This window comes from Caloenas nicobarica, chromosome 10 (assembly GCF_036013445.1).
Source record: "Caloenas nicobarica isolate bCalNic1 chromosome 10, bCalNic1.hap1, whole genome shotgun sequence".
In the NCBI taxonomy this organism is placed as follows: Eukaryota; Metazoa; Chordata; class Aves; order Columbiformes; family Columbidae; genus Caloenas; species Caloenas nicobarica.
In genome coordinates, this window is record NC_088254.1 from 21019875 (window position 1) to 21036530 (window position 16656).

Sequence of the window (16656 nt, forward strand, 5' to 3'; positions counted from 1 at the left end):
CTGCGTGTTACCGTGTCGTTTATAACATGGGCTATGGCGGGCATCGGTCTGGGGGTCACTTGGGAAGAAAGAGGAAAATCACGTGTCAGCGTATTTACAAATCCTTGCGTGTGACCACTGGGAAACACAGAGAAAGGAAGGAAAACAGTCTGCTAAATAGTTGAGTGTATTGCTCTGCAATCCAGAGGGGCCCCGTGTCTGCAGCTCGGCTGCAGCAGCACCTTGCTGTCCTGCAACCAGGGGCACAGTGGCCACAGAGCCCCTGGGGATCTCCAGCAATGCAAGGACTGTCCCACCTTCCAACAACCAGCACCCCCAGCATTACTTGGAACAGCTCACGCGGAATCACGGCCCTGCGTTTGAAGGAAACAGTGATCTTGACTTGAAAACAGCCAAGGGGACTTCTCAAAACCCTCTCCTGTGATTCTTTGTAGGAGTCAGTTCAAACTGCAGCGTTGTTATTCCTGCCCTTGGTCTCACTCTTCTCCAGTCCCCACACTTGCAAAGTGATGTTCACTCACTTCTGACTGCGTATGGAAAGGGACAGTCCCTTCTTTGTGTTTGTACATCCCCTAACAATGCGGAGACTCCAAGCTCCACTGGAACCTTGGGCTGCCACAAGAATAAAAACGATAAAGAATCATCCATGAAACACTAAGTAATAAGCCAGTGTGTGAAGAGCCTGCAAGCACGCGAGCAGCTCTTGCTGCCACTGCTAACGGCAAGGGCCACCCAGCCAACACAAAACGGGTCTCAGGAGCGTAACTTGAGGACGGCGAGGCAAGTGTGCAACTGGAAAAGGTCACACAGGCCTGGAGGTGCCGGTTCCTCGGCATCACGGCTACACAGATCTGCCCAACAGTGGCAGCAGCGTTGGACTAAGAGTCTGTCCCAGCCAACACCCTGAGCTCTGCGGTAACACGATCTGCTGTTAAATGAAAGGGATCCTTGAGACATTTCTCACTCCATTTCTTTATTGACCAGGGCTGCAAGCGATAGTACCCGACCTAGAGCACCCTGGGGAGCTTCTCCTTGCCAGGCTGGACCAGGAATTCCCTTCCACAAGGATCTTCTCTTTCATGTGGCTCTACTACATCCCTCGCTGTGGGTTTTCACAGCCCCAACCACACACACAATGAGAGAATAAAAGAGTAGGTGACAAAGGCAGCTGGTAGTTGTAGGGTACAAAGCTCATGGCCGTGCTCAAGCAGCGTCTGGGGTGGTTTTGGCAGTCCACCTGAAATGACCACTGGAAGAAGCTATTTGCAGTGTACAAGACAACCCAGAAAACCTACAACCCACTCTTGGGCCTTGACTAATACCATTTTGTCTACAAGCAGGGAATGCACACATCCCTGGCTGCGCCTCACGCTGATTTACAGCTCTCATGGGGACCAGGCATGTGTGTGCTGCCCCGGCCACACTCATGAGTCCTGCCCAACTCCTTAACTGCCCAGCCGGGTAAAATCACATCACCAGCTGGACATGGGGCCTCTTGCCAACTGCAGCATCGAGATGTTTTTGGCCCGAGTCTTTTCACCCTAGAATACACAGGTGGGAGTACAGGGTGGACGCAGTACTCAGGGCTGGCTCAGGTGGCACTTCCAGCAGGAGCTGGGCAGCGGAGAGAGCAGAGTGGCCTGCATGGGAGCACACCTCCCTCCAGTGCCCGCTCCCAGCAACAACAGCCTGTTGCTCCCGCTTCTCCTTCACCTGCCAGGTCATCCTCGCCAGGCAGCACAGGTGACAACTCTGCTCTCCAGGTGGCTATGTGTGGCTGCTCCTCAGTGATACTTGCTTCTCTATCCACATCCATCAAAAAAAAAAACCAACCCAACAAGCTCTTTATTCTGCTGGCAAAAATCCACAGTGAATTTAACTCTCCGTGGCCTTTCTCCATCCAGTTAGGGAGGCAGAGCCACTACAGCCAGAATCACGAAGCTCTGATCTCTGAAAATAACTCTGCTGTTGCACACTGCCAGCCCCTGTGACAGATGCTGGGGTCCCCAAGCTCTCAGGCTAAGCTCTCAGCAGCCAGGCCTTGGCTCTGCCCTCTCCAGCCCCTGCTCCACGCACATTAAAAATCTTTGTGTAAACCTTTGCAGACAGGTTTGCTGCTTTGGAAGAGAGATCTGGATACGCCACCCCCAGAAAGGCCTCCCAATGGAAGGAACTTCCCCCCACCCCGACCTGTTCTCAGGATAAGTCACCATCACTGAAAACATTTGTTCCTTATTTAACAGAAAGAGTTGTAGGAAATTCCTCACACTCTCCAGCTTGGGTTCAGACAGGCAGCTACATTCCACAAAATTCATAGATGTGGCTTGGCTGCAAACTGCCTCTCCTTGAGCTGAGTGCTGAGCGGCACTTGGGGATGGCCAAGAGCGACAGCTTCAGCTCACAGGAAGATTAAAGCCAGCGGAAGATGTTGTGTTTCTAAAAGCCTGGACCTGTGCTGCCCTGAGCAGCAAGGACAGGTCTCACACTCGGCCAGGTCTCCTGGACTCACCTTCCCTCCAGTGACACACGAGCACATCGTCGATGCAAACGCTGAAATCCCATGTGCTCACAATATATTTGTTTTACTGAACCTCCTAATTACTTTACATGCTCTCCCTGGGCTACAAAGAGAGACATAAACAGATTAACTAAATTAGGCCAATTAAAGGTTCCCTAATGGAATGAAATGTTTCAGGCAAGCTTGAGAGAGGAAATGGGCAGGGAGGAGTGAAAGACAATGAATGTCAGGCAAACCAAGCAGGGCAGCAAAAGACTACTTCAAAAAATAAGCTTCACAAATTAAACACAATTTCACCTTTTGTATATCTTCAAGGCTATTCCAGCAAACACACTGTTTATGGACAAAGCTTCTAAGCAAAAGAGTATCCTGGAAAGCAGAGCATCTACTCTGGACATCCCACTTTCTCACACCACCTGTATGCCACAGCGACGGGAACAGCGCAGCTTTCTGCAGCATTAACTTGGGTAGCAGCTGCTCTGGGGATGAAGAGTCACTGTCCCAGGAGACAAAAAAGGGTGGTAGACAGCACAGGGATCCCAAACTTAGATCTGACAGCCAAGATTAAGCCAGTCAGCTTTACAGAGAAGGAAATTCACAGCTGCCCAGCCCAGCCTGCAGCCAAGACTAGCAGCACCTCGCAGAGCCACGACAAGATCAGACCCCGGCTTTCCAGCAGAGACAAACCAAGCAAAGGCTCCTGCCCAGGGTGGGAGGCCAGCCACCACATCCACGGTCCTCACCTTTCTTTTTCCATGGACTATGTCCTCAGGGAGGCTGGTGTGGATGAGGCTGTGCACTTCGGTCAGCTCCGTGATGTCCCCCAGGGGCAGGGGTGCATCTTCGGGGAGCGGGGACATGAGGGACTCCAGTTCATGTGAATCCGAGGTGACACTGGGAGCCGCCACCCCTTGCCTGCTCCGGTGGTAGTACGTGTGGTTGCCGGCTGCCTGAGCATCCAGGCCGGGCAGGGCCTCCCTGCGGGAAAACGAGCAAGAGTCGACATCTCAAGAGCCTCACTTTCCTCTGTCCCAAACAGCCACGGGCTGCCAGAGAACGTGACCCCTCCAGGCCACTCAGCCTGTCCTCGTGGAAGCGATCAGGCCCCAGACTTGTGGCTGGAGTCAGACCCCTGGGACAGCAGCAGGATTTGGGCTGAGTCCAACTCTCCTTCAAACAGCCTGTCACTCCCTGGGAAGTCCTTCATCATTTTCCCAACAATCCCTTTCCAAACATCCTTAGAGCTGTCCAACCTCAGAAGCAAAATACTGTCCACACTAACCTTACTGCAGCCTTTCCATACTTAAAAGAACCCTATGAGAAAGATGGGGACAGAATTTTTAGAAGGGCGTGTTACAACAGGACAAGGGGTGATGGTTTTAAACTAAAGGAGGGGAGATTTAGGCTGGACATGAGGAAGGAATGTTTTACCCTGAGGGTGGTGAGAGCCTGTCCCAGGTTGGCCAGAGAGGTGGTGGATGAACCATCCCTGGAGACATCCCAGGCCAGGCTGGACAGGGCTCTGAGCAACCGGAGCTGGTGCAGATGTCCCTGCTCGTGGCAGGGGGGGCACTGGGGGAGCTGGGAAGGTCCCTCCCAACCCAAACTCTTCTGTGATTCTAACAGATGCAGGTAATAATCTGGCAAAGAGTTGTTTGGTTTTTCCCTGTGGTGTGTTGGGGGTTTTTTTGTTTGTTTTGTTTGGTTTTTTTAAATTTATCTGAAATTAAACCCATTAGTCTAGCAATGCAAATTAAAGAGAAACTACCGAGAAAAATAAATCAGTGGAAAGCCTCTACTAAAGATGTTCCTTAGCCAGCTAGAACTGCTGAGCCTCAGTCTTCGTATTAACCACTGTCACACACCACATCCCCATCAGCCCAGCTGAACACGGGAGCAGCTCACAACGTCTCGTCTCCTTCCACACCAGAACTGACACCCACCTCTGCTTGCTGTTGCGGAAGCTGGCACACATGCAGAAGAGAATGCAGAGCAGCCCCAGGCAGACTCCCACAATGATTCCAGTGACAGAGTGGATGTCCAGAACATCTAGTAGGGGAAGGACAGACACATCATTCCAGCTGCTAGCAGGAAAAAAATACAAAGTGTCTTATGTTCAGAGAAGCACCAGCTTCGCTAAAACCAATAGGTGATGCCTCTATACACAGAAAGGAAGAAGATACTTAGCAGTGACAACTTAGAGCAGCTTAAAGCAAACTGCCATTTATGTACATTCATTAATTTCATGCTGCACGGGCCTAACAAAAAAGCAGCAAGATGCAGGTTGCATGTGCCCTTACAGAGGAGCTGGGATGGGGAAGGGAGATGAAACTGGGCTGTGGGATGGGTTCTGGAGCTGTCTAAGGAGCTGCACGTCTGACAACACTGCTGTGATCCTCACACGGCCATATCCCACGTTCTGCGTGGTGACATCAGGCAATTCTTTGGCAAAGAGAAACACCACGGCTGACAAACCACAGTCTTCAGCAACACAACTCGCTTCCTGCAATGGGACACAGGGAAAAATTCATACCAGACAACTTCTCCCGGAGAGTTTGCACATCCTTAACATTTGAATAGGGACCAGATCCCACGACTGTCTTCGCTCCCATCTTGAAGAAGTATCTGGTATCACTTTCCAGGCCATGCACTTCAGTGCTGAAGATATTTCCTGATCAAAAACAAGTCACAAGAGGTTTAAAATGTGCAGCTTCAAGAGTATTCAGAGGCTACAGCAAAGCAGCGGTGGAATTCTGTTGGACCCTCAGAAGTGAGGGGTTTTGTGCCCTGAGCTCTAAGAGGTAATTCATACACCTCTTTGGTATTAATGAACTTAATGTACAGATTGCACGTGGTGTGGCTGGCATACGTTCTCCTAGGAATTACTGGCTGCCAGCCTGTATCTGCAGGATGTTTGCTGGATGATAATGGCTATTTCAGCCCTAGACATGTACAATCTCATGTCTTTCAAGAGTCGTGTCCCTGGACTCTCCTATATGACCAGAAGCAAGGCCTAGCTTATCTCCAAGAAAGCTGGCAGCACAAGCTCTTTAACATTTATCTCTATGTGCTCAAAGTGAGGCAAAAATCAAAGCAGGACTGACCATGCAAGGCTCCACAGGCAGGGAAGACGGCAGGAGAAGGAGGAGGACCTGGTGGGGTATTACCTCAAGGATGCTCACCTTCTCGTGTCAGCAAGGTCCACATGTCATCAGGCTGCGTGTTGTTGGCGTTGTAGAGGATGAGGTACTCCACGATGATGCCATTGGGTTCGGCGGGGGGACACCAGTGCACCTGGACAGCGTAGGGGTTGAGTGGGTGCAGCCGCAGGTCAGACGGAGGAGTTGAGGGACCTGGTAGAGACAAGCAAAGACCCAGCTGAACGGCAGAATCTAGAAGAGCACCATTCAACCTGAAGGGCACGATGTTTGCTCTACGCCTTCTGTGAATCCTTCTCCGTAGCGCCACGGTCATGTTTGCATGCATGGTTAACGGTTGGACTTGATGACCTTGAGGGTCCCCTTCCAACCAAAACGATTCTATAAAATGCTGCCATGCAGCTCAGTTTGAGACTGTGCAATGTTGGTCATATTTAAAAGAACATTCCTAGCACACCCCTGCTCTGTGTTGCTTTCTTCTCCACCGTCCCCAAAGCCCTGCTTGAACCGCAACTAATCCCAGCTAGGAGCAGGACACAGCACCTCCGAAGCCCATCACTACTGCTCTGTGAAGCTGAATACTGGAGCAATCACTGATGAGTAGGATTTCTCCAAACACAGAGATAATCCCACAGTAACAGCAATTGTTGTCCTAATTCTCATTACATGCTCCTATCTGTTTAAAAAGCAGCACTCCTTCGTTAGGCTTGGGAAAGCCACCAGGATCCTTAGTGGCTTTCAAACTTTTATGTACTCAGGGACACCAGAGTCTAGAGGTGATCTGAGATCACCACATCTCTCTGTAGCACACCAGGAGGCATTTGAGAGATTCAAGAAAAGCCAGGAGAAATCAGGACTTAACTCCCATAAGTACTCACGGTCAGGAAGGGTGAACCGCTCCACCACGCTGCCGAAGGGCCCATCGATGCCAACGCCGTTGGACTGCACGGCAAACTCATACCTGGTGTAGGGCTTCAACCCACTAATGAGAATGTCTTCATCCGAGCTGTCAAAAGCGGACACATGCACAGGGCCATGAACACCAGATGGTTCTCCCACCCACTGCCACCTTGACACCTTACCAGAAGCACTGTAAGAGATTATTCTGACTCTCAGAGTATTTGATTTTTCACCTAAAGCTTCATCTCCTGCAGTCATCTGAACATTAACAGTATTCGGGTCTCAAATACAGAGCAAAGTAGGTTCCCAGCCTCAAGGACCTTTTCTGATGTATTTGCTGAGAAAAGCTTGAAAACACAGCCTGAAAACCTGCACGGGAATCCAGATTTAAAATACATCCCTAAATTATTTTAACTGCCTAAACGCTTGACAATTTTTAAACCAAACTTGTGAGGACCATCTCACAAATCATGAATGCTTTGAGACTGGCCATAATTGCACCTGGCTTTGTTATTAACACGGCAACTAGCATGTGAGGTCCAACCAGAGCAGAAAAGATGCAGAGACCAGCCAGTAAATGATCCCTTGGTATTTAAGTCATGGACAAGTCCCAGTGCCACAATCCACCAGCTCTGAATATATCTGTGAGCAATGCAGATGTTTCCAGCATGTGAAACACCCAGGTTTTACTCAGCACTGGAACTTCCATGCAGATTCCTCCTGCCCTGTGTTTATCCCTGACACGAGCAATATGTGGCAGATGAACCCTTAGCATTCTGCTTTACCTTGTGTAGTATGTAACGAGAGAGGCATTTTTCAGGCCCCAGGGGCTGAAGCGCACGGTGTAGTTGACAATTTTGACTGTGGTGAAGTCAGGTTTCTTCCACCTGAGCCATATGGAAGTTGAGCTGTTGGACTCTGCATAGACTTGGACCGGAGGCAGTGGAGGACCCTTCTGCACAGGGGGATCTGTGGTCCAAGGCGAAAAGAGAACAGAGATGTGGAGACATGCATGACAGTAAGTCTGGCAGAGCTGAGGATGGAGCCTGGGTCTTCAGAGCTTTTACTTGCTTTGTAACACTGCAAAAAGCCTGGCATGCTGCTAATTCACATTCTTTAAACTTTCTAACATAAAAGATGAAACCCAGGTTATTTGGCATTTCCAAGACCATCCCTGAGCCACTAACAGGGCCACAGAGAACATCAAGAAGGGACTCAAGTTGTGACAGAGGAGGTTTAAATTGGATCTTGGGAACAATTTCTTCCCCAAAGGGCTGTGGGGCATTGGAACAGGCTGCCCAGGGCAGTGCTGGAGTCACCATCCCTGGAGGGGTTGGACAGACGTACATGAGGTTCTCAGGGACATGGGGTAGTGCCAGGGTTGGCTTAATGGTTGGACTCGATGATCCTGAGGGTCTCTTCCAACCAAAATGACTCCATGATTCTACATTTTGCTCCTTTATCTCCTTCCCAAGATAATTCCTCCAATGCAATTTGCAATGGCTGTCAAAGGAAGTTCCCTTATACCAGGACCTTTCCCATTTTGGTACTGTCCCTCTTTGAAGTTCATCTTCTGTAACTTTACCCTTCCTCTGAAGCCACATACCAAGCAAAAGAGACAGACAACAAATGAAGGGCATTCCTCACCTACTGCTGTTGCAGGTGCCTTTTCTGTTTTCCCCTTCCAAACCACTGCATAACCATCTTCATGCTTATTGAATGCCACCAGCTTCACCTCATAGAGTTTCCCAGGAGCTGGAAAAATCAATCAGGGTTTGTCTGGGGTTATTTTTGTTACCAACCCTCCCCCAGTTAGACATGTTTTCTTTGATCTGAGCAGCTTTTCTCACCATCCAAGAAAGCAGCTTGAACAGAGTTGTATTTGCTAAAACACAGCAGGGAGTCCCCCTTCCACTTACAGGCTTTCCATGTTCAAATACTGTCTCGCTACTGGTGATATCACAGCTACTCTCTACTTCTACTCTCATTTCTTACAAAAATTATCAGCAGCAAACGGTCTTGCCTCAGCCACCAAGGGTTAACCAGCGTCATGGCCTGTAGCCCATCATCTCAGCATCTCCTGATCCTCCTTCCCTGCAGACTACTCAATAAACCTGTGCACGGTGACTCCTCTCTTCCCCATGGAAGTGGATGCACTGCATAGCTTATTCTTGAGGAGGACATCCTCTCCTCCCATTTCTGAAGTCCTTTCTGATTTATTCATTGCTGTGAGGATCCTCCTTCCAGCAAGTCCTCACACGCTCTGTTAAGTCCCTGGCAGCTTTTGTTGCACAGTGACTATTTTGCCTCCACAGCAGAGTTTCTTGATTTGCAATTAGAAAAGCTCACACAAAACCCACACCAGAAACCTGAGGGTCCTCACCACACGTGGACCCACACTGAGCTGCAGGACAGGGCGCTCTTTCTCCAAGCAGCACCGCCCTGCTCCCAAATTCCCTTTCTCCTTTCCTCCAACCTTTCACCAGCTGAAATACTCCCCTGCTGTGTTAAATAACACTGAGGAGTTTTTTTAGTGGAGATGTTTAATAGAGGAAAAAATTTGGGAGATACAAAGTTTTCAAATCAGATATTCGCCAGCTTCTCCCAGGCTGGCTTTGGTTGCCTTGGCTGCAGCACATTGATGAAGTTCATTAATTCGGGATATGCCTGTTCATTCCCTGCCCTGATAGATCACAGCTCGCTTTGCCAGACAACGTAAGCAGAATAAAACCTTTCTTATTGATGCCAATTTTATTATTACTGCACTGATTATGCTCCCAAAGGCTAATGGTACCAATTACCAAAGGCTTTCTCTGCTCCACAACAAATGTTCGCGCTCAGAATATAAAAACAGTTCAGCTGCATTTTTCTCCCCTAAAGAATCCCAAAAGCAAACAGTTTTGTCTGCCTCCAAGGCAGCCTGATCTACATTTCCATGCTCTTCAGCCACAGGAAATCATTTCAAACCCGCACAAGGGGGATGAGACCAAAAGGCGCTCAACCTCCAAACGCCTGGGACCATGGGCTTGGTGGAACAAAGAACCCACAGCCCATCTGTCTCCAGCACACACACTCCACCTCCTCCCGAGCGTTTGCTGGGCTTCACCGGGACACGAGCTCATCGTGATGATGTGATCCAAAAGGATGAGGAAGAGCTCACAGATGTGATGCAGCTGTGGGCAGCTCCTGTTGGAGAATGAAGGAAAGGACAAGTCCTCCATCCTCATCCCTGGGTAGGATCAATACAGCAGCCACTTACACCTGGAGCCAGAGGAGCTTTACTACAAGATCAAGCAATTCACATTCTGAAAATAGGGTTATTTTGGATTTTTCAGACAGAGGCTTGGCTTCAATTTTTATACACAGGCCCAGATGTTCAAGCTCTTAGAACATGCAGACATAAAGCTCTATCAAGCTGTCAAGAAGCTAGTAGGCAGCATGAAAACAGATGTATTTCACCGCATTCCATCATACATTATATATAAGCAGAATAATCTAGTCCAGATCATTTCAAACCACTAATCTGGATGACTGTGTAATGTATCCAATATGCTAAATATGTTGTTTCATTCAGTTTTTCAAGGTGTTCGTGTTGGCCGGGTGCCATATGCCAGACTTTGCTGTAAGTGGGAAAATACCCTGATCTCCAGGGAGTCGCTCCGCGAGGAATGCACTCTTCCTTCATGGGAGGGTGGAAGACAGGATCAGATCCTTACCGTTTATTTTTCATGTAAACTACTGCCCTGGTAGTCGCACACCATTACAGAGACTAACTGCTAGAACGCAGACAGAAATCAATGAGAATTTCTCAGGAAAAAGCCCTCCTGGTGATGCAGGACTGCCTCCTTTTGATTTTGTGGGCTCACAAAAATCGCTGTATTTCTTGAGTCCCTTTGAACAGCTGCCCACTACTCTCACAGGATTTCAGCACGTAACTCTCAGAGGAGCTACAAGGCTTGTCATTAGCGATATCACTCTAAGGAGACGCTCTTTGCTCCAGAGGTCAGCACAGCATGGGAGAAAACTCTTATTTCAGACAGCTCACATGGAGATAGCTGGGACATCACCAAAGGCAAAATCAAGAAGCCAGATGTTGGGGTTGAGACAAAGTATGAGGAAACCTGCAAGATCATCTGAGCTACAGCCTTGTAGTCCCAAGGCCCAATGCTGGGTTCTCCTGACAGCACTTCCAACACCAGAACAGGCTTCCTAGAGTGGTGGCCAATGTCCCACGCCTGCCAGTGTTTAAGACACATTTGGACAACCCCCTTAATAATTGGCTTTACCTTTTGGTCAGCACTGGAGTGGTCAGGCAGTTAGACTAGATGATTGTTGTAGGTCCCTTCCAGCTGAAATATTCTATTCTACATAAACAAAGAACATTCTACTCATTTTCTTCTTTCTTCAAGCTCTTGACCCAATTTGTAGTTTCAGCTGTGCCACCTCTTCAACAGCCCATCTCCCATGGGCCAGCCCGGGCAAATCTCACTCTGCCCCCAGACAGCACCATTCACTACACACAACCACTTACCCTGACGTCAAGAGAGAACCCCAAGAGACAGTGTTGTGTATTTTGTTTGTTTTTACAGCGGGATCTTAGGAGAGGTTTCCACTGCTGTGCTTCCCAGGCAGATATCCATGAGCTGAGAAATCCCCCCGGCTGATTCCCCATCAGTTTGGGCTTCCAGCCTCTCCTGGGACTGCTACCCACTCCGCCTACAAAGCCCCTAAAGCAGATGGAAGTACCTGCACAGGGGAGCTCCCTGCCATAAACCTAAACCCTTCTAAATCCCAATCACTCCTCATTTCATGTCCAGACCCCCTGCCTTTCTCCACACAGACAGATTCCTGACTGTACGCGTGCAGGAACGTGTCATTCAACAGCATAAGGGGGACGAGAGAGAACAACCATGGCTGGAAGAAACCAGAGACTCTTCCTGACGCAACGACAGCCAACACACCACTGCCAAATCATAAGGAAACCATTAGGGCTTGATGGATGCCCAAATTTAAGGAAGTAATTACAGAAGAACAAGCAGCCTTCTCAGCAGCATCGTGCCAGAGCATTTGGAACCAATTCAGCCCACTCTCGAGTCCCTCCACTAACTGACTTGCCAGTGGTTAGAGCAGCACGTGAAGATGTTCACATGTGGCTTCCTCTGCGCAATAATTACAGATGGAAATTCTTCAGAGAAACTCATAACTGTTAACACCCTCTCAGTGGCAGGATGGCTGCAACGTAGCTGGAAACCAACTTAGTGATGACACCAACTGTCTTTCCAGGTGCTGCAGCCTGACCTTTACACCACGTGTAACATATACACCAGACGTGTAAGATGAACCAGCACGGGAAACACTCGCCCCGCGGCCTCAGCACACTGGGCAGTAACGGGGATGAAGCGTGAAGTGGGGGAGGGAGGAAGTCTAAGAAGAAGAATCCTGTTTCAAGGATGCATCTGCCACGACTCTCTCCTCTCTCTCCATCCTGTATCAATGGGCAAATCAACTAATTAGTACGATGGGATGTTAGAACCAGAACTCCTTATGGCACAGTTAGCCAGGCGGGCAGGCCTGACTGTGGTGCAGACTTGTTCTCCAGCCACAGACCCTCACTCCTCTGTCCCTTAGGGAGAGGCGGAGGAGAATACTGACCCAAAATTCGCATGTTGTGAATTAACTCATCTCTGCATTTTGACAGACATATTTCAATAGTGTTCAACTTCTCAGAAATACATAGGGAAAGAGAGATCATTGTCCTGACTGGAGATTTTAATCTAAGCACTCTTTATAGTGACACAATAAAAATCACTAATAGATTCAGATCCACTTATCGGTGTATACTAAGTATATTAGTGGCTCCTGGTTAAAAATATAACCCCTGCTACACTGGTGTCAGAAATTTCTGTCTTAAACTCTGCTTAGAACAAGAGCCCCGCTCCAGAAAGTATTTTGGGTGCTCTTAAAAATGCTCACATGGTCCTGGTCCTACATATTTGCAGCCAAGCAGATAACTCAGCCTCTAGGAAACCCCCTGGGATCGCTACGAAGTGCCAGAGACAGACCCTGCGTTTCCACACCAACTGCTCAGAGGATGTAACCAGCTAACCTAGTCGAGTCAGCTCGTACTGCTTCACTTTCTTCTTCAGTTTTATGGGTCCTACGTCCCAGCCCTCATCTTCAGCACCATCCAAAGGGCTTTCGTTGCTGGACTCCTCTGGGCCCACCTCTCGGTAGTAGAGTTTGTAGCCGGATATCTGAGCGTGGTTGGCTGGGGGCTGCCACGTTATCAGGAGAGACTTCATCTTCGCTCGGACTTTTAATTCTGTCGGGGCAAATGGAACTAGAAGAAGAAAAAGAGAAAAATGTTCAGCCACTTGTCTCCATTTCCCTGTTCTACTGAATCCTCCCTGAGCTGGGCAGTGAGAGAGGGGAGTCAGGAAAGGCTCTTCTGTGAGTGGGACGTCTCCACTGTCAGACAGTGGGACAGTTACGCTCTGCTGTTGATTCACCAGCCAGGTGATACCCGAAAAAAAAAAAAAGGCCCAAAACCACTATGGGAATTTCTCAATGTATCCTGATATATAGTCATCTCAAGTTGTGCCAGGGGAGGTTCAGATTGGATATTGGGAAACACTTCTTCCCAGAAAGGGTTGTCGGGCATTGGAACAGGCTGCCCAGGGCAGTGGTGGAGTCACCATCCCTGGAGGTGTTGAAAAGACGTGGAGGTGAGGTTGTCAGAGACAGGGGTCAGTGCCAGGGGTGGGTTAATGGTTCGACTTGATGACCTTGAGGGTCTCTTCCAACCAAAATGGGGCTCGCATGTTTGCTTGCTTTTCTTTCTTTCTTGCGAATTTTCACAGCTGCACATGGAGGCAGGAAAAACCCACTCCCCAAGCAAGCAGCAAGATGTACAGGGGCTGCTCAACAGAAAACTAAAGGTGGGCACTCGGGTCTAACCAAAACCAACAGTTATAACTTCCTAATGAAAGCAAACATTTGATCATGCCTCAAGCTCCCCAGTGTCCTGTACCCCCTCCCCAAATCGCAGATATCACCCAGCTCCTACCGTGCGTCTGGTTGTCTCTGTCTGGAGTCCGATGCTGGGTCCACTCCGAAGGGGCCCCATAGCCCACACTGGTGCTGGCTGCGATGCGAACTTTGTACACTTTGTTGGGATGGAGCGAGTAGAGAGTGATTTGTGTCTCATTTCCACCCACTTCAATGGAGGTGACCTGATCTGCTGAAACCAAGGTGAAACCATCGAAAACACGGGGTTTTTTGCAGTGAAATGGAAATGGAACTGAGCAGCCACAAAGCCCAGCTAGCCCCTCGTGGTCTGCACGCCCTGGGCTGGCTTGGCTTTGCCCAGCGTGATCTCATGCCACCAGTTAAAACTAGAACTAAAGACTGGGCAGAGCTGATATCCCGACTGACAACACGCATTCAAAACTGCAGGTTGCCTTCAGCACCACTGAGCCTGCCTGGAGAGGAGCTGTCAGAAACCCTGATGCTGCCGATGTGACGGCAGAACACAAGCACAGCTGATGGTAAATTCCAGTGCTTTCATTGCTGTATTTAAATCCCCACTTTAATTTGAGCCAGAACTGTTCAGAAGCTCCGCTTTCTGCAAAATTCACACCTCAGCCCATGTCAGATGGGGGTTTTAGCACTCCCTCTTCAGCCCACCCAAGTTCATAAGGGAGATAACAGGAAATTTAAACTGAGAATGGCCTGTAACAACAAATTGGTCTTGCTGAAGATTGTCTGTTTGGTGAATGTAGAGGTCTTGCTTTTCAGCTTCACCTGGTGTAAACTCAGCTGGGAACACTGTAACAGGGTATTGCTGAGTGTGATCCCAGACTGCAAATGTTTCCAAGGTTTTACGATGCCACAGAGCCATGTGCAGACTCAGGGCAAAAAACCAAGAGCCAGGAGCCACAGCGCAGACTGCTAATCCAGATCAAACACACGGGAACATGTGCAGCACTTCATCACGCTCCATACTTCTCTTAGTAAGAATCATGACCCTGGGAAGTGAAAAGCTGCAGAGCTTTGATGGTTTTAGGAGCAAATACTCAGAAGGATTTGCAAAGCAAGCACATGTGGAATTGGAACATCCAGGATAGGGAAACTTTACCATCCATGCTGAAGGCTTCTTAGAGTGTCTGACAATATAAATAAGACTGGATAAAACTCAGCAACAGAGCAACGCAGCCTGACCAGGATACTTGATTTTTTTTTTCCCCAAGGATCACTTTGATTAGACTCTATTTGTAAAGGAACTTAATGCATTTACCCTTCTTCTCTAACCAGCATAAAGCTCTTCCCCCAAAACACACAGTGCAGATGGCATCAAAGGGTTGCTCGCACAGACGTGATGTGACCATCAAGAGCAGAGCCAGGCTAAGACTGGGCTGTTCTCCTCCCCTGGGTAAAAAAGGGGCCCCCTGTTTTCAGCCTTACACCCCCTCCCCTCGACATGACATGTTGTTAACACTGCTGGACCAGAAGACACAACCCCTCCAAATGGTGTTTCCCTCACCTTCTTTGAGGGTGCAATAGTCAATCTTGTACTTGGTTATCTTGCCGTTACTCAGCTCTGGAGGAGGCGGCAGCCATGTCACACGGATGTCACCAGGAGTCATGCTTGACAGGGACAGCTGAGGGGCAGCACTAGGAACTGGGCAAAAGCAACAAGGAGAAGTCAGCAAAGACCAGGACAGTCATAGAATAGAATCATAGAATCGTTCTAATTCCAAGAGACCCTCAAGATCATCGTGTCCAGCCATAACCTAACTCTAGGACTAACCCATGTCCCTGAGAACCTCATCTCCATCTGTTCAACCCCTCCAGGGATGGTGACTCCACCACTGCCCTGGGCAGCCTGTTCCAATGCCCCACAGCCCCTTCTGGGAAGAAATTGTTTCCCAGATCCAACCTCAACCTCCCCTGGCAACAACTCCCCTGGCGCAACTTGAGGCCATTTCCTCTCGTCCTGGCGCTTGTTACTTGGGATAAGAGACCAACTCCCTCCATGCTCCAACCTCTAAACACACTAAAGGAAAGAGCTCCCAGATCCAGACTTCAGTCCGAGAATCCCAGCTCTGTGCTGCAGGCAGCTTTCAGGCTTTCAACTCAGCTTCAGACACACACACGTGGGACCGCACAGTTCACTATGTCAGGAGTATTAAAAGCATATCATGCACCCTGCAGCACAGCAGGGGCTTGCACAGATCAGCCAAAACCTTCTTGCCTCTGTTCTGCAGTCTGTTGAAAGCTCTACATGTCCCTGTTGGGCAGCTGTTCCTCTGGCCCTCTGCCTTTACTGCTCACAAAATGCTATGTGATAAATTATAAAATCAACACAAACTACTGGCTCTTAAGGGATCCAACCTCCAGGCTGCTCCCACCCCTATAAATTGCAATAGATGTCTGTCTTCAGAGTTAAAATCAAGTCTGGCTCAGAGTCAAGTTTGGAGCAAAATCACATTAGCTAGGTGAAAAAGCCCAGGGAAGCTAACTGCAGTTCCTGCAGGATTCTCACGGGCCCCAGTGTCAGCAAGGTCACTTTCATGCTCTTCATCCCCCAAACTGACCATCGGCCCAGGGTCCTTTGGTTTTAGTTGGTTTGTTGTTCGTTTATTTGGTTTTTAAAGGGCTTCTGACAAGAAGCTGTAGAAGCAGCAAGCAGGTTTAGGTTTCTAGGAGTTCATATGAACCTCCATAGCATATTCAATGCTCACCATGAAACAGGCCAAGAATATTTTTTAGGTAACAGTACTCATCTAATTCAACGCACCATCCTCCAGGGTCTGAACAACAATGGAAGAGGATGTCCGGCTGGCTCCGAGCTGAGAATACGCGACCACGTAGAAAACATAGTTGGTGTTGGGTTCTAGGTCCTTGACTTGCAGCTCAGTAGTATCGTTATTGACAGCAAACTGATATTCCACGTTATCTGTTCCTAGAGCCAAGGAAACACTGATCAGCAGGTCAGCGAACTGCCAAGACAGTCCTTGAAAAGTCACTTAACTCACCAGATCCATAGTGTAAATCCACTTCAAAAATCACTGTCTTCTC

General features: G+C 48.9%; 1 protein-coding gene across 2 annotated transcripts in view; it reads right to left on the minus strand.

Moving 5' to 3' along the window:
* IGDCC4 (immunoglobulin superfamily DCC subclass member 4) overlaps nt 1-16656 on the minus strand; it is an 89617-nt gene that overhangs the window by 10473 nt on the left and 62488 nt on the right. The window contains exons 8-18 of one of the 2 annotated variants that reach the window (XM_065641936.1): nt 16376-16540; nt 15119-15256; nt 13643-13813; nt 12683-12916; nt 8224-8331; nt 7362-7545; nt 6555-6682; nt 5701-5871; nt 5052-5189; nt 4462-4567; nt 3262-3496 (exon numbers count right to left, since the gene is read on the minus strand). In XM_065641936.1, the coding sequence (XP_065498008.1) occupies nt 3262-3496; nt 4462-4567; nt 5052-5189; nt 5701-5871; nt 6555-6682; nt 7362-7545; nt 8224-8331; nt 12683-12916; nt 13643-13813; nt 15119-15256; nt 16376-16540 (1778 nt within the window). Of the gene's footprint in view, nt 1-3261; nt 3497-4461; nt 4568-5051; nt 5190-5700; nt 5872-6554; nt 6683-7361; nt 7546-8223; nt 8332-12682; nt 12917-13642; nt 13817-15118; nt 15257-16375; nt 16541-16656 lie in introns of both variants that reach the window. The other variant, XM_065641934.1, reaches the window with a different exon arrangement.